We start from the raw sequence: 17,847 nt of genomic DNA, 5'->3' as shown, positions 1-17,847 counted from the left end.
AATTAGTGGAGCTTCACAACTTTTTTCTTAAGTATGAGAAATGGTCACAAAATAGAAAGTGAATATGGAGTCCCTCCAGGATACCTTGCCTTACATTAAATATTTGGCTATTTCCCAAGATGCTGGCTTTCTAGGCAGGGTAGACTTAATTAAGCACATATTACATTGGGTGTTGTTTAAGTGGGTTCTGCTTTTTCAGTCTGTTATGTATTCTCTGGATACACAAGTTGAGTTCTCTTTGAACTCAACAGGATCATCAAGTTCAGCGAACTCTTTGGGTTTAGAGAGAATAATGAAAAATGTTTCTGTGGAGGCATTTTTAAAAAAATTCCTTAGTAACCTCTTTTCTCTGTATACACTATTAAAGTAAAATAACTTCCAGTGTGTCCTCAGTTGTAATGGAGTCATTCATTTAAAAACAAGAGGAGCTAAAGGATTAATGTACTGGAAGAATAAAAACTAATCAATATAGTTTTTATTGATTTAGCTATAAAACTATAAAAATCAATATAGTTTTTAATATAATAGCACTATTATATTAACTAATATATCATAAATACTCACATTCATCTGGCAATTTAGGTATCTGTCCCATTGGCCATTTGTCACACAAAATAACATTTTGGAATTTAGATTTCTAAGAGAAAAAGAACTTACTCTAAGTCCATTTTATTAATATTCAACAATTGGGAAATACAGATCTATTTGACGAGTTATGTTACTCAATAAGCTTCTATCATTGTCATGAAAAAAAGTTTAACCAAAGCCTGTTTGGAATTAATGAATTTATTCAACAACCAACTTTCCAACCATTACATAAATGTGTACATAGTCTCTAATTTAACCTAAGTGAATACATTTTTGGTTTAAATACTTCCAAAAATGAAGATAACTCATATGATGTATAATTTAATTTTCCAATCATTTAAAACATTAGATTTTTCTGAAAGCCTTTAACAATTTGAGAATAACTGGAAATTTCCCCCTTAAATACACTTCTCATGATGCTGAGAATGCTTAGCTTTAATCTTGAGTTGTTCCACATGCAGACTGCTTTCCAGCTCCCTTAAATTTTGACTCTTTTTTTTTTCTTTTTTTTTTTTTTGAGATGGAGTCTCAGTCTGTTGTCCAGGCTGGAGAGTGGCACGATCTTGGCTCACTGCAACCTCTGCCTTCTGGGTTCAAGCAATTCTCCTGCCTCAGCCTACTGAGTAGCAGGGATAAAATGCGTGCACCACCACGCCCAGCTAATTTTTGTATTTTTAGTAGAGATGGGGTTTCACCATGTTGGTCAGGCTGGTCTTGAACTCCTGACCTCAAGTGATATGCCCACCTCGGTCTCCCAAAGTGCTAGGATTACAGGTGTGAGCCACTGTGCCTGGCCTTGACTGCTTTTTGAGAGGAGGGCATTAATTTTCCAGGAAGCAGCCAAAAATGTGGTGGCCAGAAGAGAAAAGTGTATATTGGGTAAGGCTTGGCCAAAAAAACCAAAGAGAAAAATTAGCATCACCACTGCTTTGTATATCAAAGTAATCTGGTCATTTTAGCTTTTTCTGGGTCACATTATACTGGTGGTTTATAATGAGTTTGCTATCAAATAAAACCTAGATTCCACCACTCTCACCCCAACTCCTGTCTGCATATTGTCAGGATACGGTTCAGCTATCCTTTTCATGAATAATTATTTTTTAAGCTTAAATGTCAGATTTTACATATTAATTTATTTTCTCTAAATACAGTTAGAAAAACAAGAATAGCAAATGATTGTATAATGCTTTCCATACACTAGGCAATTTCTTAACACCTTACATACATTAACTTTAAAGTGCAATATACTTAGCTCTCATTTCTAACTCTCCAGAGTCTTGTCAGAGCACTTTCAACCAATTTCTGCAATTTGGTAAATTAAAAGAAGTAAAGATAATAATTGGCATATATTAAATACTAACCATACTTCAAGCATTATGCTACTTTCATTATTTTTTCCATTATCTTACTTAATTTTCCCTAAGCTTTGTGAGGTAGTGATAGGGTTTGGCTGTGTCCCTACCCAAATCTCATTTTGAATTGTAGTTCCCGTAATCCCCATGTGTCCTGGGAGGGACTCAGTGGGAGGTAATTGAATCATGGGGGCAGGTTTTCCTGTGCTGTTCTTGTGATAGTGAATATGTCTCACGAGATAAGATGGTTTTATAAAGGATTGTTATTTTATAAAGAGCACAAGCTCTCTTTTCTGCTGCCACGTTAAGTTGTGCCTTTGTACCTCCTTTGCCTTCTGCCATGATTGTGAGGCTGCCCTAGCCATGTGGAACTGTGAGTCCATTAAACTGTTTTTTCTTTATAAATTACCCAATCTTGGGTATTTCTTCATAGCAGTATGAAAATGGACTAATACAGGTAGTATTGTTACAATATTCACTTTGCACACTGGGACACTAAAATTTAGTGGATCTAAGTAACTTGCAGGTTTTACAGGTTACAAGTGACACAGAGAGCATTCAAACCCAGGTTTTTCCTGCTATAAAACAGATTCTTAACTGATGCTGTGTTTATCAATGACCTGAAAGTTTATAGACACAAACATAATTACTTGTATGCTTAAAACTGGCTGAGGCCATTGTTAGGACAGTAACACAGCATGAGTGAAATTATAACCAGTTCTGAATATAATAGTTCTTAATCCTCCCTCCCTTCCTTTCTTCCTTCCTTTCTTTCATTTAAAGAAAAAGTGTAGTGAGTAAATAAGGATTCAGAGATACTAAATAGGGTACACTGCCAACAGTTTGGAAATCAGGTCAAAAAAGGACAGTATCTGAAATGAAAACAGTGTATCAATATATGGAGCTGTCTCACCTTTACAGCTCTATAGTTGATTATACATTTTAGTTCCATTACTACTTATTGATTGTTTTTGTATGGTATGGGGTAGGTATGAACTCACTTTCATTGTTTCTCATACACATAATCAATTATCACAGAATAATTTTATAGATGAAATAGTGAATCCTTTTCCAATTGATCTATAAAGCCTACTTTGACATAAATCAATTTTTTATATATACAAGGATCTGTTTCCATGATCTATTGTCTGTACTACTGGCCTATTAATCTATCTTTGTGCTAATACCAAAACTGCCTTAATTGGTATTGTTTTAAAGTAAGTCTTCACATCTAGTGGGTGGGAACATTTTGATGTTCTCCTTGGCCTTCACTGTTCCTCAGAGATGTTTGATTCAGTGTGTTAAATTATACAAAAAATATCTTACTGGGATTTTTGTTGGAATTGCATTGAATTTGTGGAAAAGTCAAACTTCCATTATATTAAGTCTTTCTACTGAAAGCAAAATATATCTCTTCATTCATTGTTCATCTTCTGTTATGCCCTCCAATAAAAATTCATAATTTTCTCCATAAAAGGTTTATACATCTTTTGTGGATTTATTCTTTGCTCTTCTATTTTTTGTGTCTATTTTAAATGGTGCCTTTGTAAAGGTTATACACTTGAACTGCTTTTTATGTGGGCACATGTGTGTATTTATTTCGTATGTCGGTTTTTTATTAAAAAGACTGATATGGTCTTGCAGTCTCTGCTTCGATATATAAAGTGTTTGGAAGTTATCACTTCAAACCTCACAAGAAATAAAACGGAATAAATTGAAATAACTCTTCTTCATTCCATCAAAAAATAAGGTCATAGGGCAAAATTCTGCCCCAAAAGTGAGAGAGGGGCAAATACAGAGACTCATGGTTTATCAAGAGCAAGAGCCTCTGAAGCCAAGAGAAGGAAAAACCCTCAAAGTCCCAGCCTTAGGGGTGGAGGGCCGGGAGAGAGCTCTATACTTTGCACGTTTTACCCCCAGGACCCACATCAAGTTCTTACAGTGAAGATCTGAGAAAGATCCTCTCCTGCTTCCAGCATGGGGAGGAAAAAAAGCAACAATTTTGAAATAATGCCAAGAGTAATCTATTCTCCATAATAAAGGCAAGTTTTAAAAGAAAACTATTTTATGAAAGCATTATCTGATCTAGGTTAAAGATAATTAGACAGCTCAACCTCCTTTTGCCTTCATATATTACATAAACAAAGAAAAACAAAAAGCCTAATAGACTTGTCAGAAGGTCACAGCTCAGATACTCAGACCCACTAAAAAGGACTTAATCACAGGATTGCAGATGCTTCCTCTGTACAATATCTTACACCAAACCAACAGGGCTCCACTATATTAACAGTGAATTACAAATGAGATAGTCTAAAGACACGGTATGTATTTAAGGAGGAATTTCTAGAGAGATTTAAAGACAGGAGGAGACAAAGAAAAAAAAAGAACTCCAGAAGAAATTCAGCTACAGCCAACATTAAATACAACCTAACCCCTAACTAGATAAACATAAAAGCTTACATCAAAGGCCTATTACCTCATTTCCTATTACCCAATACCTTCCTACTTTCAACAAAAAATTACAAACAATTCTGTTGCTTGCTTTGCAAAATGGAAGAGAAAACAGAGGCTGAAGAGATAAAGCAAGCAACAGAACTAGACTCAGATATGGCCAACATTTTGGAAGTTTCAGAATGAGAATTCATAATAACTGATCAATAGGCTAAGGGTTCTAATGAAAAAAGTAGACAATATAAAGAAAACACATGGATAATGTAACCAGAAAGATGGGAGCTCTAGAGAAGAATCCAAACAGAAATTAAGAATGCCTTGATGAGCTAATATTAGATTAAACATGGCAAAGAAAATAATCAATGTGCTGTAAGATATGTCAATAGAAACATCCTGAATTGAAAAAAGAATTGAAATGAATGTCAAATAGATTTAAATTTTATATAGTTGTTTAATTCTTATGTGATTAATAGGTCACTGAAAATTGTGTCTGTTTATTGTTAAGATTTTTCTTACTCACCTTATGTGGCAATTTCTGCATATCCTCACCTATTTCATATATTCCAGCTTTATTCTTGTGGGAAAAAATGTCTCTTTTTTAATGTAATAAGTTTACTTTCTATTTTTACCTAATAAAGAGTTGATGCCAATTTGTAAGCATGTAAAGTTTACTATGCAGTATAAACTCATGTAAATTATTATTTTTATATGTTGCCCTTTCTTTTTTTCAGTATTTCTGGGTGTTATTGGATATTTCACTTCGAATTAAAGAGAGAGCTGAGATAGGACAATATATTGTATCTAATCTCTATCTCACAGAGTGTAATATTAGCTGTGGGTTTTTAGTAAATGCATTGAAGCAGAAAAAAAGAGAATGAAAAAGAGAACAGAATATCCAAGAACTGGAGAGAAAATACACACAATGAAAATACTAGGAGAAGAGAGAAAGAAATATAAGTAATAATGGTTGAAGATGTACCAAAATTAATAGCAGAAACCAAATCATAAATCTGGGAAACTCTGAGAACATGAATCAGAATAAATATAAAAAAATCTATACCTAAGCATATCATATTCAAAGCAGAAAACAAAGACAAAAAGAAAACTGGAAAAAAGCCAGAAGGGGGTAAAATACCTTATCTGTAGATGAACAAAGATACCAATTCTATTAAAACTCTCTTCAAGAACCATGCAAGCAAAAAGAAAGGGGCTTGAAATATTCAGTGTTTAAATAATAAAACCACCAACCTAGAAATCTGTATCCAGTGAAACCATCATTTAAAAGTGAGGTGGAAAAGTGACTTTCTCAGACAAATAAAAACTAAAAACACTTGTTGTCCATAGAATTGCCTTGCAAAAAAAAAAAAATGTAAGAGTTCTTCAGAAAGAAGAAAAATGATGTTCATCACAGCAAAAGAAACTACCATCAGAGTGAACAGGCAACCTACAGAATGGGAGAAAATTTTTGCAACCTACTCATCTGACAAAGGGCTAATATCCAGAATCTACAATGAACTCAAACAAATTTACAAGAAAAAAACAAACAACCCCATCAAAAAGTGGGCAAAGAAATGCATATCTCTTTAAAAAAGAAAGATCATTAGGGAAGGAATAAATGAAAGTAAAATATTTTATTATTCTAGTTTTAATTGATCTAACAATAACTTTTCAAAATAATAACAGAAATAATGTATTGGGTTATTATAGCACATGGATAAATAAAATGAATAATGAGAATATTCTAAGGGACAGAAGAATTAAATTAGAAACTCTGTTATGAGGTATCTGTAATACCTGTGAAGTAGTATAATGTTATGTGAAAGTAGACTTAGATTACTTGCACATGTATATTGTAAGCCCCAAGGTCACTACTTAAAAATAACAGTAAAAAGGAGGACAATTGACAGGCTAAGAGAAAATGAAAACATATAAAATGGTTAACTAAAACCAGAGAAGGCACTGAAAGAGGGGAAGACAAAAACAAATACAAAAAACCAATAACAACAGCAAATAGTTACAAATGTTGTAGCTATTAATACAACTGCATCAATAGTCATTTTAAATGTGAATACTAGGTGGGCATGGTGGCTCACACCTGCAATCTCAGCACTTTGGGAGGCCAAGGCAGGCAGATCACCTGAGGTTGGGAGTTCGAGACCTGCCTGACCAACATGGAGAAATCCCATCTCTACTAAAAATACAAAATTAGCCTGGCATGGTGGCACATGCCTGTAATCCCAGCTACTCGGGAGGCCGAGGCAGGAAAATCGCTTGAACCTGGGGCAGAGGTTGCAGTGAGCTGAGATTGCGCCATTTCACTCCAGCCTGGGCAACAAGAGTGAAACTCCGTCTCAAAAAAAAAAAAAAATAGTCAATACTAAATATGCCAATAAAAACAGCACAGAGTAAAAAAAAAGAACAACAAAATGAAACAAAAACAGAAAGCAAGTCCCGCTACATGTTTCCTGCAAGAAACCTGCCTCAAATATGAGGACACAGATAAACTAAAAGTGAAGGCATGGAGAAAGATATATTATCTTTATGCACATTAAAAAAACTAAGTAAGCCATATTAATTTAAGATATATCAGATTTCATAGAAAAGAAAATTATTGGGGATAAAGGAGTCATTACATAATGATAAAGGTCTCAATTTTCCAAGAAGATATTACAATACTTAATGTGCAAGTGCCTAACAACACAGCAAGAAAATATATGTTACTAAAATTGATAGAACTGCAAAATAAATGCATGAAGCCCTATTATAATTGGAGACTTCCAATATCCCCCTATTTGATATCAATACCAGATAAAGATATAAAAAAAAGAAAAACTATGGATCAGTAACATTCATGAACACAGATGTAAAAATCCTCAAAAAAGTCAGCAAATGAAATAGAACAATCTATACGAAGAACTGTACATTATGCCAAATTGTGAATTATCCAAGATATGCAAGGCTGATTCAAGATTTGAAAATCTATTAATGTAATATTTCACATCAAAAGGCAAAAGAAGAACATTCATATTATCATATCAGCAGACACAGAAAAAGCATTTGTCAAAATCCAACACCCATTCACAATATATACTTTTAGCAAACTAAGAATAGAGGAAGACTTCTTCTATTTGATGAACAACATCTAGTAAAGAATCTACTGTTTAAAACACACTTGATGTTGAAGAACTATTCGTATTTCTCCTAAGATCAGAAAAGCCAATGAGTTCCGTTCTTACCACTCCTATTTAACACCATCCTGGAAATATTTGCTAATGTAATGCAACAATAAAAAGAAACGAAAAGAGACAGATTAGGAAGAAAAAAATACATACAACTGTCTTTGCTTACAGATGATATATCCTCTATTTGAAAAGTACCAATAACAACAAAAAATCTCCTAGACTAATAAGCAATTACAGTAAAGTTGCAGGATACAAGGTTAATATATAAAAGTCAATTGCTTTTCTATATGCTAACAATTAACAACTCAAATTTGATATGAAAAACATAATACCATTTAAATTAGCACCAGAAAAGTAAAATACTTAGAAATAAATCTATCAAAATATGCATATGAGGAAATGTATAAAATTTTGATGAAAGAATTCAAAGATCTCAAATAGGAAGATATCCATTTCCTAGATGAACTATATTTTATATATTTAATATATAATATTTATATGTTATTTCCAAGACGAACTATAGATACAATGCATGCAAAACTCATGGCAAGTTATTTTGTGTGAATCAACAAACACTTATGTTTATATTGAAAGGCAAGAGACTCGAAATACCCAGCAGAATACTTAAGAAAATAAACACAATCAGAAAACAGAAACTACCTAATAGTAAGACTTACTATAAAGTCAGAGTAATCAACATAGGGTGATATTGGATTAATAACAAATACATATATCAAAGGAACAAAGGAAAGTGCCCAGAAATTGACCACCACAAACAGAGTCAACTGAGCAAAGGCAATACAATGGAGAAAGAATGATCTTTTCAACAAATGGTGTTAGAACAACTGGACATTCACAAGTAAAAGAAATGAATCTAGACACAGACTTTATACATCTCTCAAACATTTATTCAAAAGAAATCAGAGACCCAAATGCAAAACATAAAACTACTAAACATCTAGAATATAACATAGGAGAAAATCTAAGGACTTTGGGTTTAATGATGATTTTTAACATACAACACCAAAAGCACAGTACGAGAAAGAAAGAAAATGATAAGTTGGACATTATTAAAATTACACTTCTGTTCTGAAAAAGACAGTTTAAAGAGAATAAAAAGACAAGCCACAGATATGAAGAAAGTATTTGGAAACAGAACTGATGAAAGACTAATATACACAATATACAGAAAATCTTAAAACAAGCAAGTCAATTAAAAATTGATAGATCTCAACAGACACCTCACCAAAGAAGATACAGAGATGGTACGTAAATAAGCATATGAAAAGTTGCAGCCTATGTCATCAGGGAATTGCAAATTAAAACAATCTATATCAATAAAATTGCTTATCTTAATAAACATAATTGATTTATAATTGTTTTATCTCAATTATTTTATCTGAAAAAATATCACTAACTCTTCTTAGAATAACTACAACTGAATACACTGACAACACCATATGCTGGGGGTGGGGTTTGTAGGTCTACAGTATTTCTCATTTACTGCTGGTAACAATGCAAAATGGGATAACCATGTCAGAAGACAGTTTGACAGTTTCTTACAAAGCTAACTGTAGTCTTATCATATGATCAGCAATGACACTCCTTGGTATTTATCCAAATGAGTTAAAAATTTATGCCTACACAAAAACCTGCACACAAATGTGTATGCTGGCCTTATTCATAATTTCCCCAAACTGGAATCAACCAAGATGGCTTCAACAGGTGAATGAATAAATATACAATGGCACATTTATACAATGGATTATTGTTCAGCAATAAAAAATGAGCTATCAAGTCATGAAAAATGTGAAGGAACCTTATGAGCCTATTGCCAAGTGAAAGAAGCCGGTCTGAAAAAAAGCTACATTCTCTATAGTTCCAACTATATGACATTCTAGAAAAGGCAAAATGATGGAGACATTAAAAAAAAAAAACCAGTGCTGGCCAGGGCTTTTGGAAGAGGAGAGAAAGGATAAATAGGTGAAACACTGAATTTTTAGGGATGGAAAACTATTCTATACGATATTGTATTGGTAGATAAATGACATTATACATTTGTCAAAACCTATAGAACCGTACAACATAGTGTAAACGATCAACTTAAGTAGTAATAATGTACCAGTACTGGCTCATCAATTTTAACTAATCTACTATGCTAATGCAAAATGTTAATAATAGGAGAAACCATTTGTATTGGTGGAGTATATAAGGGATAGAGGAGAGGGTACGCAGTAACTCTGTGAACTCTCTGTACTATCTGCTCAATTTTTCTGTAAATACAAAATTGTTCTGAAAATAAAATCTATTTTTAGGCTGACTATATTTGTTAATTATTTCTAAACAATCATCAGAATTTCTTCTGGGTTTACCATATAGAAATTTATATAATCTGAGACTAATGATAGTTTGTTTCTTTTCAAATCTTATATCTTTTACTTCCTTTTCTTTCTTTACCTCTATTAGTGGTTGTACAATGTTGCTGAATAGAGGAGAGGTAGCAGATATTTTTGTTGCTTCTTAAAGATTTTACCAACGTTTTATATGTGAACTATATAACGAAAGTGTATTTATTTTCATAGATGCCATTTTTCTGTTTAACAAAATGTCCTTTTTTTTTTTTTTTTTTGAGATGGAGTTTCACTCTTGTCACCCAGGCTGGAGTGCAATGGCGCGATCTCAGCTCACTGCAACCTCCACCTCCCGGGTTCAAGTTATTCTCCTGCCTCAGTCTCTCGAGTAGCTGGGATTACAGTCACGCACCACCACTCCGAGCTAATTTTTATTTATTTATTTAGTATTTATTAATTTTTTTTATTTTAGTAGAGACAGGGTTTCTCCATGTTGGCCAGGCTGGTCTCAAACTCCCGAGCTCAAGTGATCTGCCCGCCTCAGCCTCCCAAAGAGCTGAGATAACAGGCGTGAGCCACCGCGCCTGGCCCAAAATGTACTTCTTTGCTTTGATTCCTACTTACCAAAAATAGATGGTAAATTTCCTTGGCCAATTTTCTGTATCTATTAAGGTAATAGTATGCAGTTTATTATTTAATACTCTATATTACTGCTAAGACAGAAGTTCAACATCTCTCTACATGACCTACAGGCTCACATGCCTCCTAAATTTCCTAATTTTCCTCTACTTTTGGTTTTTAGGTTTCTTCCTTTCGTTTCAGCTTAACAATGTTTTTAAGATATATTTTAGTTTTAAAAATCTAACATATCTCATCCAAGTTTTGCCCTAATCGGCAGTATATTTTAGGCTTTCTATTCTGCCATGTGACCAGGAAAATAAGCTATCATTCTTCATCAAAATCTACAAATGCTTTTCAAGGTGTATCCATGGGCTGGGTGTGGCGGCTCACTCCTGTAATCTCCGTGCTTTGGAAAGCCAAGGCAGGAGGATCACTTGAGCCCAGGAGTTCAAGACCAGCGTGGGCAACATGGTAAAACCCTCTCTCTGAAAAAAAAAAAAAAAAAAAAAAAAAAAGCAAAAATTAGCTGGGCATGGTCGTGCACACCTATAATCCCAGCTACTCAGCGGGCTAAGGCAGGAGGATCCCTTGAGCCTGGGAGGCAGAGTTTGTAGTGACCCAAGATCGCACCACTACACTCAGGCCTGAGCGAAAGAGTGAGGCCCTGTTTCAAAAAAAAAAGAATCCATGTTTTCCTCTCAGAAAGCACTGTCACCACTAATTTCACTTATAGAAAAAGGGTTACCAGACAAGAGACATAAATACAACAGTTATTGGGAAAATAACTGTATATTACATATGAACTTATTGATATAATACTTTCTTAACTCTGTTTTGGAAATATAGATTGTAGAGATGATAAAACAAATATGTGAAGTAAAAATATCTTGTAAGCAAATTTAAATGATGGTGAATACCAACTTCATGGGCTTGGCCTAAAGCTGCTTCATCTTTGATTTTTCTTATCTGCAGAAATAATTAAAGTAAGTAGCATAAGACAATAATCTAGGAGCATGCTGTGTGAGAAGACAGCATAAAAATATAAAAGAAGACAGGAAAGTGTTCCCAGGCAAGTCATGGTAGGTCACGCCTGTAATCCCAGCACTTTGGGAGGCTGAAGAGGGCAGATCACTTGAGGTCAGGACTTCAAGACCAGCCTGGCTAACATGGGGAAATCCTGTGTCTACAAAAAATACAAAAGTTAGCTGGGCATGGTGGTGCATGCCTGTAATCCCAGCTACTTGGGAGGCTGAGGCAGGAGAATTGCTTGATTCTGGGAAGTGGAAGTTGCAGTGAGCTGCGATCGTGCCACTGCACCCCAACCTGGGTGATGGAGTGAGACTCTGTTCCAGAAAAAGAAAAAAAAAGTGTCACCATAATAACCAAAATAAGTTCAAGTGACATGTTCTAGTTATATTAACTAGGAAACCCATATATTGAGGCTTTCATTTTATCTTTAATCACACACAAAGGGTTATTTACATGAAGAATAAGAATTATAAAATTATCATTTCTATTCACATAATCTGACAGAGTTGATTCCTGACATTCTACCCTCTCACCAAAGTATCTTTCCTCTTCTTCTGCCCATTGGTTTAACAAGTTCTTTCTCTTCCTATGGGTCTTAACTGAAAAGCTATTTCTTTAGGGCGATCTCATCTGGTTTTCCAGAATGGGTTGGATGACCCTGGTTTACATTTCTCTTGCATCCTGTCCTTTCTTTTTATAACAAGCATTGTATTTATATGACTATTCAACTTTTTGTGACTGTAAATTCCATGAGGACAAACAGGGTCCTCATGTTTTATTTGTTGCTACATCTCCAGGCCTTAGCATTGTTCTTTGTTCATACTAGGACTCAATAAGCAGTTGTTCAATTACAAAATGAATAAATGTGAAAATCCATTAATAACAATTGTCACTCTAGGTTGGAAAATACTTTCTGTTACTGAAGACAAAACCACTTGCATAATTAAGAAAAAGATAAAAATCAAAATGGTTAGACTGATATTAAACACTAATGAATTCAACAACATTCTGTTTAAATAGCAGTTATTTATATATTTTATTATTTGATTATTTTAGAGATTATAAATATTTGTCAAAGAATGTAATATGTTAGAACATTCATCTTAAAGTCCCTCATAATATTGACATTTATTCAAGAAGCTGGAATAGTTTACAAAAGAGCCCAAGTGTCTCAGAGTGCCTACACGGTGTCTAATGAACAATTTACTCTCCTCTCAACAGCAATTTTAAGTCTCTTATGTTAACATTATATCCCTATATATTAACACATAGTCAGCGTGCAGAAGATACTAAACTATGTGTCAAAACAAATAGTAATGAAATATGGGGAAAAGGGGAGATTAATAGTGAGTTCTTATACCTGTAAGTGATGTGCTTGTGCTGCCATTTCTGTCCTGTCAATGCATATCGCTTTCGACGAATATGAAATTTGGAGCTACCTCTTGTCTGGTCAGGTACACCGCATCGGGGCTTCTTCATCCAGCTGCAAAAAAAAAAAAAAAAAAAAAAAAAAAAAAAAAGCAGTATTTTCCAGTTATTTACTAACAACCCTAATCATTCAATTCAAAAGAAAATCAATTAAGAGGTTAATCTGAGACAGTGATGATGAAAATGGCAAACTATAAAGTAAAGGGAACACTGTGAATTTTCTTGCACTTTGAATCTAAGCAGATAGCATAGTTTTTCCTGAATTATCAAGAATCACTAGTTTACTATTCAGATCCTTTAGATAATTTTCTTCTTTCTAATTTATTTTGAGCTAACTGTAGACAGAGGTACTCTACAGCTTCTAAGAATTTGCTGTTAACAAGGTGTATAATCTTGGGCAAGTCTTTAATTCCTAGTGTTACTCATAAAATGCCACTAAGGAGTATTCTACTTTTAACATTCAAAGATTATTTTAATCTATTACCTGAGTTTAAATGCCAGGATTCAAGAGGGTATATGCTACTCTGTTCTAATTTACATAACAGTCAACTGTTTGTTCAAATAAAATATTAATTTCTCTACCTTTTCTTCTTTACATTTGATCATTATTTCATTTCCAAGTAGCAGCCAGTTGCTTTGAATATTTGATAAATAACCAAATTCAATGCTTAAAAAATATTTTTCTGAATATGAGGTTTTGCACTCACAAGACTAAGGTTTAATGTATTTAAATTTGAAAAGGAAATGCTGCTTTTAATTTATTAGTCTTAACACATATACAGATAAAACAGTCTAATTTCTCTTCTAGAGAGTCTCATTCGACCACTGTCACATTTTCTATCTATTCTTGCATCTTATCTAAGTAGAAAGATTTTCATGATTTGGGGTAGTTTTTCTTTAGTGTGTTATAAAGTACTTTACTGTTTATTAGCCCCTTTATTTTAATAATTACAAAGGTAAGGCAGAAAATTCATAGTGCTACATGGTTCAGAAAGTAGAAATGAAAAACAATCAATTTTTCGAGTATTTGCTTTACAATTTCTACACTTTTTAAATGGAAAAGGAGTGATCATAGAGATGACTCTCTAAGTCATTTACACATTAAGTAATTTGCATGTGAAGTAATTTACGTGTTATGCAACAAAATCCACTAATCTGCCTTTATAAACATAATAACTTCCTGCATCAGTGAAATAGTAACTTCTACTTCTTAAGAAAGATGACACTTTTCCAGAAAACATTAAAAGATTCTGCTTTCTTATTCTGACCCCAGTAATGTAGACCATGCAGTTACCAGATTTAACAAATTCCATCCTAGTTTAAATGCATTGTAGAGTTACTTCAGAAAATCATTCTTCCCCTTTATTAAAGTCCCCGAATTAAAAAATACATCTTGTAAATGCTAAATTCTAAGAGGGTATCCAGCTTTATGGAACTGAGCTCTCAGGAGGTGAGATCAGAGGCCTCTCATTTTTTTTTTTTTTTTTTTTTTGAGACGGGGTCTTGCTCTTTCGCCCAGCCCGCCTCTCATTTTTAACTAACACTCCCAGGGGATTCCTAAACACACGAATTTGAGCGATATTTCACTATACTGTAAAACACTCAAGACAAGGGGTTTTGGTATTCTCAGTATCTTGCACAACTCCTGGAATAGGAGAATTAACAAATAAATATTACTTGACTAGATGGATATGGTTATTTTTATTGCATAGTTTAAGATCTAGATATTGATTTAACTAACAATTAAGTATTAATGGTGTGCCTACGATGATTTAAGTTGCTTTTATATATGAGTATTAATTATATTCTCAAAAAATATTCCTAAGGTAGGTACTTATCTTTACCTATCTCACTGAAAGTACTGGGAGAACAAACAATATGTAATTATGAAATCTGAATATATTTACTTAATGTGGGATATGGTTACATTCACATTAATACTTAGTTGTTAGCTAAGGAAAACATTTAAGTAAGCAATCTGTGAAAAAAACCTGAAATGGATAGTTGGGTAAAATCTGAAACAATAGAATTAACTATTATCAGAATAAAATGTATTTTCAATGCGGGTATAGTCTCTAAAATTCCTTTAGTATGTATAAAATTGAACAATGAAGGCAGTAATGCCACGCTTTTGTTGGAGCCAGTAAAAGATTTCTTTGTGAATTGTGTACATCTTCCAAAAAACAGATTTTTTTTTTTGAGTCCGAGTTTTGATCTTGTCGCCCAGGCTGGAGTGCAATGGCATGATCTCAGCTTAACCACAACCTCCGCCTCCCGGGTTCAAGCAATTCTACCGCCTCAGCCTCCCGAGTAGCTGGGATTACAGGCATGGGCCACCACACCTGGCTAATTTTGTATTTTTAGCAGAGACAGGGTTTCTTCATGTTGGTCAGGCTGGTCTCAAACTCCCGAGCTCAGGTGATCCACTTGTCTCGGCCTCCCAAAGTGCTGGGATTACAGGCGTGAGCCACCATGCCCAGCCCAAAGAACAGATATTTTAGGGAGGAATATTAGGTTCCTGTGCTAAAAGACATTTCTGCTGAATCCCTTATATAAGTCTTGGGCTTTTGCCCACTTCATATAGTTGTTTGCTTGTGTTCTAACTATTCGTTCATTTACCCATCTCATCCTGATTTATTCATCATACAGTATTTTTGAGCTTTTACAACATGCTAAGATATATAAAAATATAAAAGAAAGTATGGATTAAAAGATGAAGAAAGAGCCCCTTCCTTACTGAGCTCATAGCACACAGGTAAGACATGTATCATTTAAAAAGTACAATATAATGGGGTAAGTACTCTCACACCTCCATCTAGATATCCTGTCATCATCTCTAATGTTATATGTAATAAAAAGAAAATCATGATACTCCTACCCCAAACTTGCACCAATTTATCTGATGCCTCATCTCAGCTGAAAGCCTTAGCATCTTCTAATGCCCACACCAGATATCCAGGTATAACCCTCCACTACTCTTTCCTCACATCCAGTCAATCACAGTCTAGTCACTTCTACCCTCAAAGTGTCTCTTGTATCTCTCACTCTCAACACTTCCTTCATTGTCACTACTAACAATATTAACAATACATTTTCCCAAAGCAAAAGTGTGTTCTCTACATGTTCTGAGCATGAAATGCCTTTGTAGAAAGAATCTGATTTAGGTCTACCTAATGAGGGTGTCTGTCCCTTGTCCTCCTTCTCAAAATCCAATCGAGTTTCTACAGAACCAAACCTCTTCCTGCCCTTATATGCAATGACCTCTGTCTGGAATACTTTTCACTCCTTGTTCACCCTGAGAATCCTAATTATTCTTTAATATTCAACTCACATAGATACAGTTTACCACCCCAATGCAGCATGTCTTATAATGTGTATCCTGATTTGTATGTGTCTGTCTCTATCTACCACTGACCTGTGAGTGAGGGTAGAGAGCCAAGCATGAGGTCAGTGCCTAGTGAAATCGCCAATAAGGAACATGAAGCAAATGAACTAAGTCTATATGTCATTTTGCATATACTGATCATTTTGACAATCCTGTATATTTCTTGAGGACTTCATAACTTTTTCCAACTCTGTGCTTTGAACAAATGATTATTGCAGAGACATTACGTGGATACTTATATAAAACAAAATCATGAAGTAGGTAATTTACACATAAGAAATAAGCATAACATATATAATATCAACTAATGATTTAATGAAAAGAACTCTGAATGAAGATTGGCAAAGTTGAGAATACTCTATGTTAACTTCACCATTATTTGTATCTAAACATTCTGGCACAGAGATATTAGTGGGTATTATCTTCTCAAAGTAGGTAAAATACCATAAATATGATCAAAGCACATCACACTACTGAACATGACACAGAATCCGAGCTAAATCGGTCTTCAGGCTTTTGTATGTGACTTTAAACATTTGATTTCATAAGCAGGCAGGTTCTTTCTTATGGAAATTTTAAAGTTCCCAATGGATATAAAGAATGCTCAGTGTTTAACTGGACTCATCAATGCATGAAATGTTGTCTAATATTAAATGCAAAACTGGCATACTAATGTTTTTATTCAGTTAAGAGTCTAGCAGTCAGGTTCATTTCCAGTTGCCCAAATAGATAATATAAATTTATTAGGCACCAAAATGTTAGTAGCATTCAAATATCAATTTGATAAATCCCATATATACCTGTTCACACAAAAAACAGGAATATATAACTATATATATATATATATATCTCCACAAACAAAGTTAACAAATAAGTGTATTTTATACATATATATATATATATATAGCTTATTACCAACTGGCAACTTGGTAAAATCTAGTTGCTACCTTTTTTTAAAGCTTTCAATGATGTTATTTTCAGGCAGTACTTTTTTTGCGACAGTGTCACTGCTTAAACATAGTTACTTTCTCAGTGTGTCAACACACAACTCATGTAACTGTGCTTTTTATTTTTCTTGACTGACTCATTTGTGAGAAATTTTAAGTAGACATCCCAAAGCAAACAAAGACATAGGGAAGGGGCACGGTAGCTTTGTAATTATCAAGGTGTAAATAATGGCATGGCTTCAATTTTCATAAATGTAATACTGATTTTTAATACTGATTTAATTTTTGGGAATTTTAGAGAATTTAAAAATTAGGTGGGCAGATCATTAATGTCCTCATTTAAGTTAACTCAACTTAAAAAGAAAAAAATCTAAATCAGTGCTTTTGAGAGGAGTATAAAAATTGAAAGCAGGGATCCTGGTGCCATACTGTAGAGTTACCTCGCTGACTCACTAGTCCTATGACAATAGGTTACTGTTTCTTTTTATACTTCGGTTTCCGCATCTTTAAAGA

At 33.9% G+C, this 17,847-nt stretch overlaps 1 protein-coding gene across 1 annotated transcript in view; it reads right to left on the bottom strand.

Moving 5' to 3' along the window:
* The window catches only part of MMP16 (matrix metallopeptidase 16), a 285,399-nt gene that overhangs the window by 134,211 nt on the left and 133,341 nt on the right, over window positions 1-17,847 (bottom strand). Inside the window, exon 3 of the mRNA XM_030794891.1 lies at window positions 12,935-13,057. Within this exon, the coding sequence (XP_030650751.1) occupies window positions 12,935-13,057 (123 nt within the window). The remainder of the gene's footprint in view (window positions 1-12,934; window positions 13,058-17,847) is intronic.

Source organism: Nomascus leucogenys, chromosome 16 (assembly GCF_006542625.1).
Source record: "Nomascus leucogenys isolate Asia chromosome 16, Asia_NLE_v1, whole genome shotgun sequence".
NCBI classification, from domain to species: Eukaryota; Metazoa; Chordata; class Mammalia; order Primates; family Hylobatidae; genus Nomascus; species Nomascus leucogenys.
Note: the sequence above shows the minus strand (reverse complement) of the source record. Positions and strands in the feature narration are given on the sequence as shown.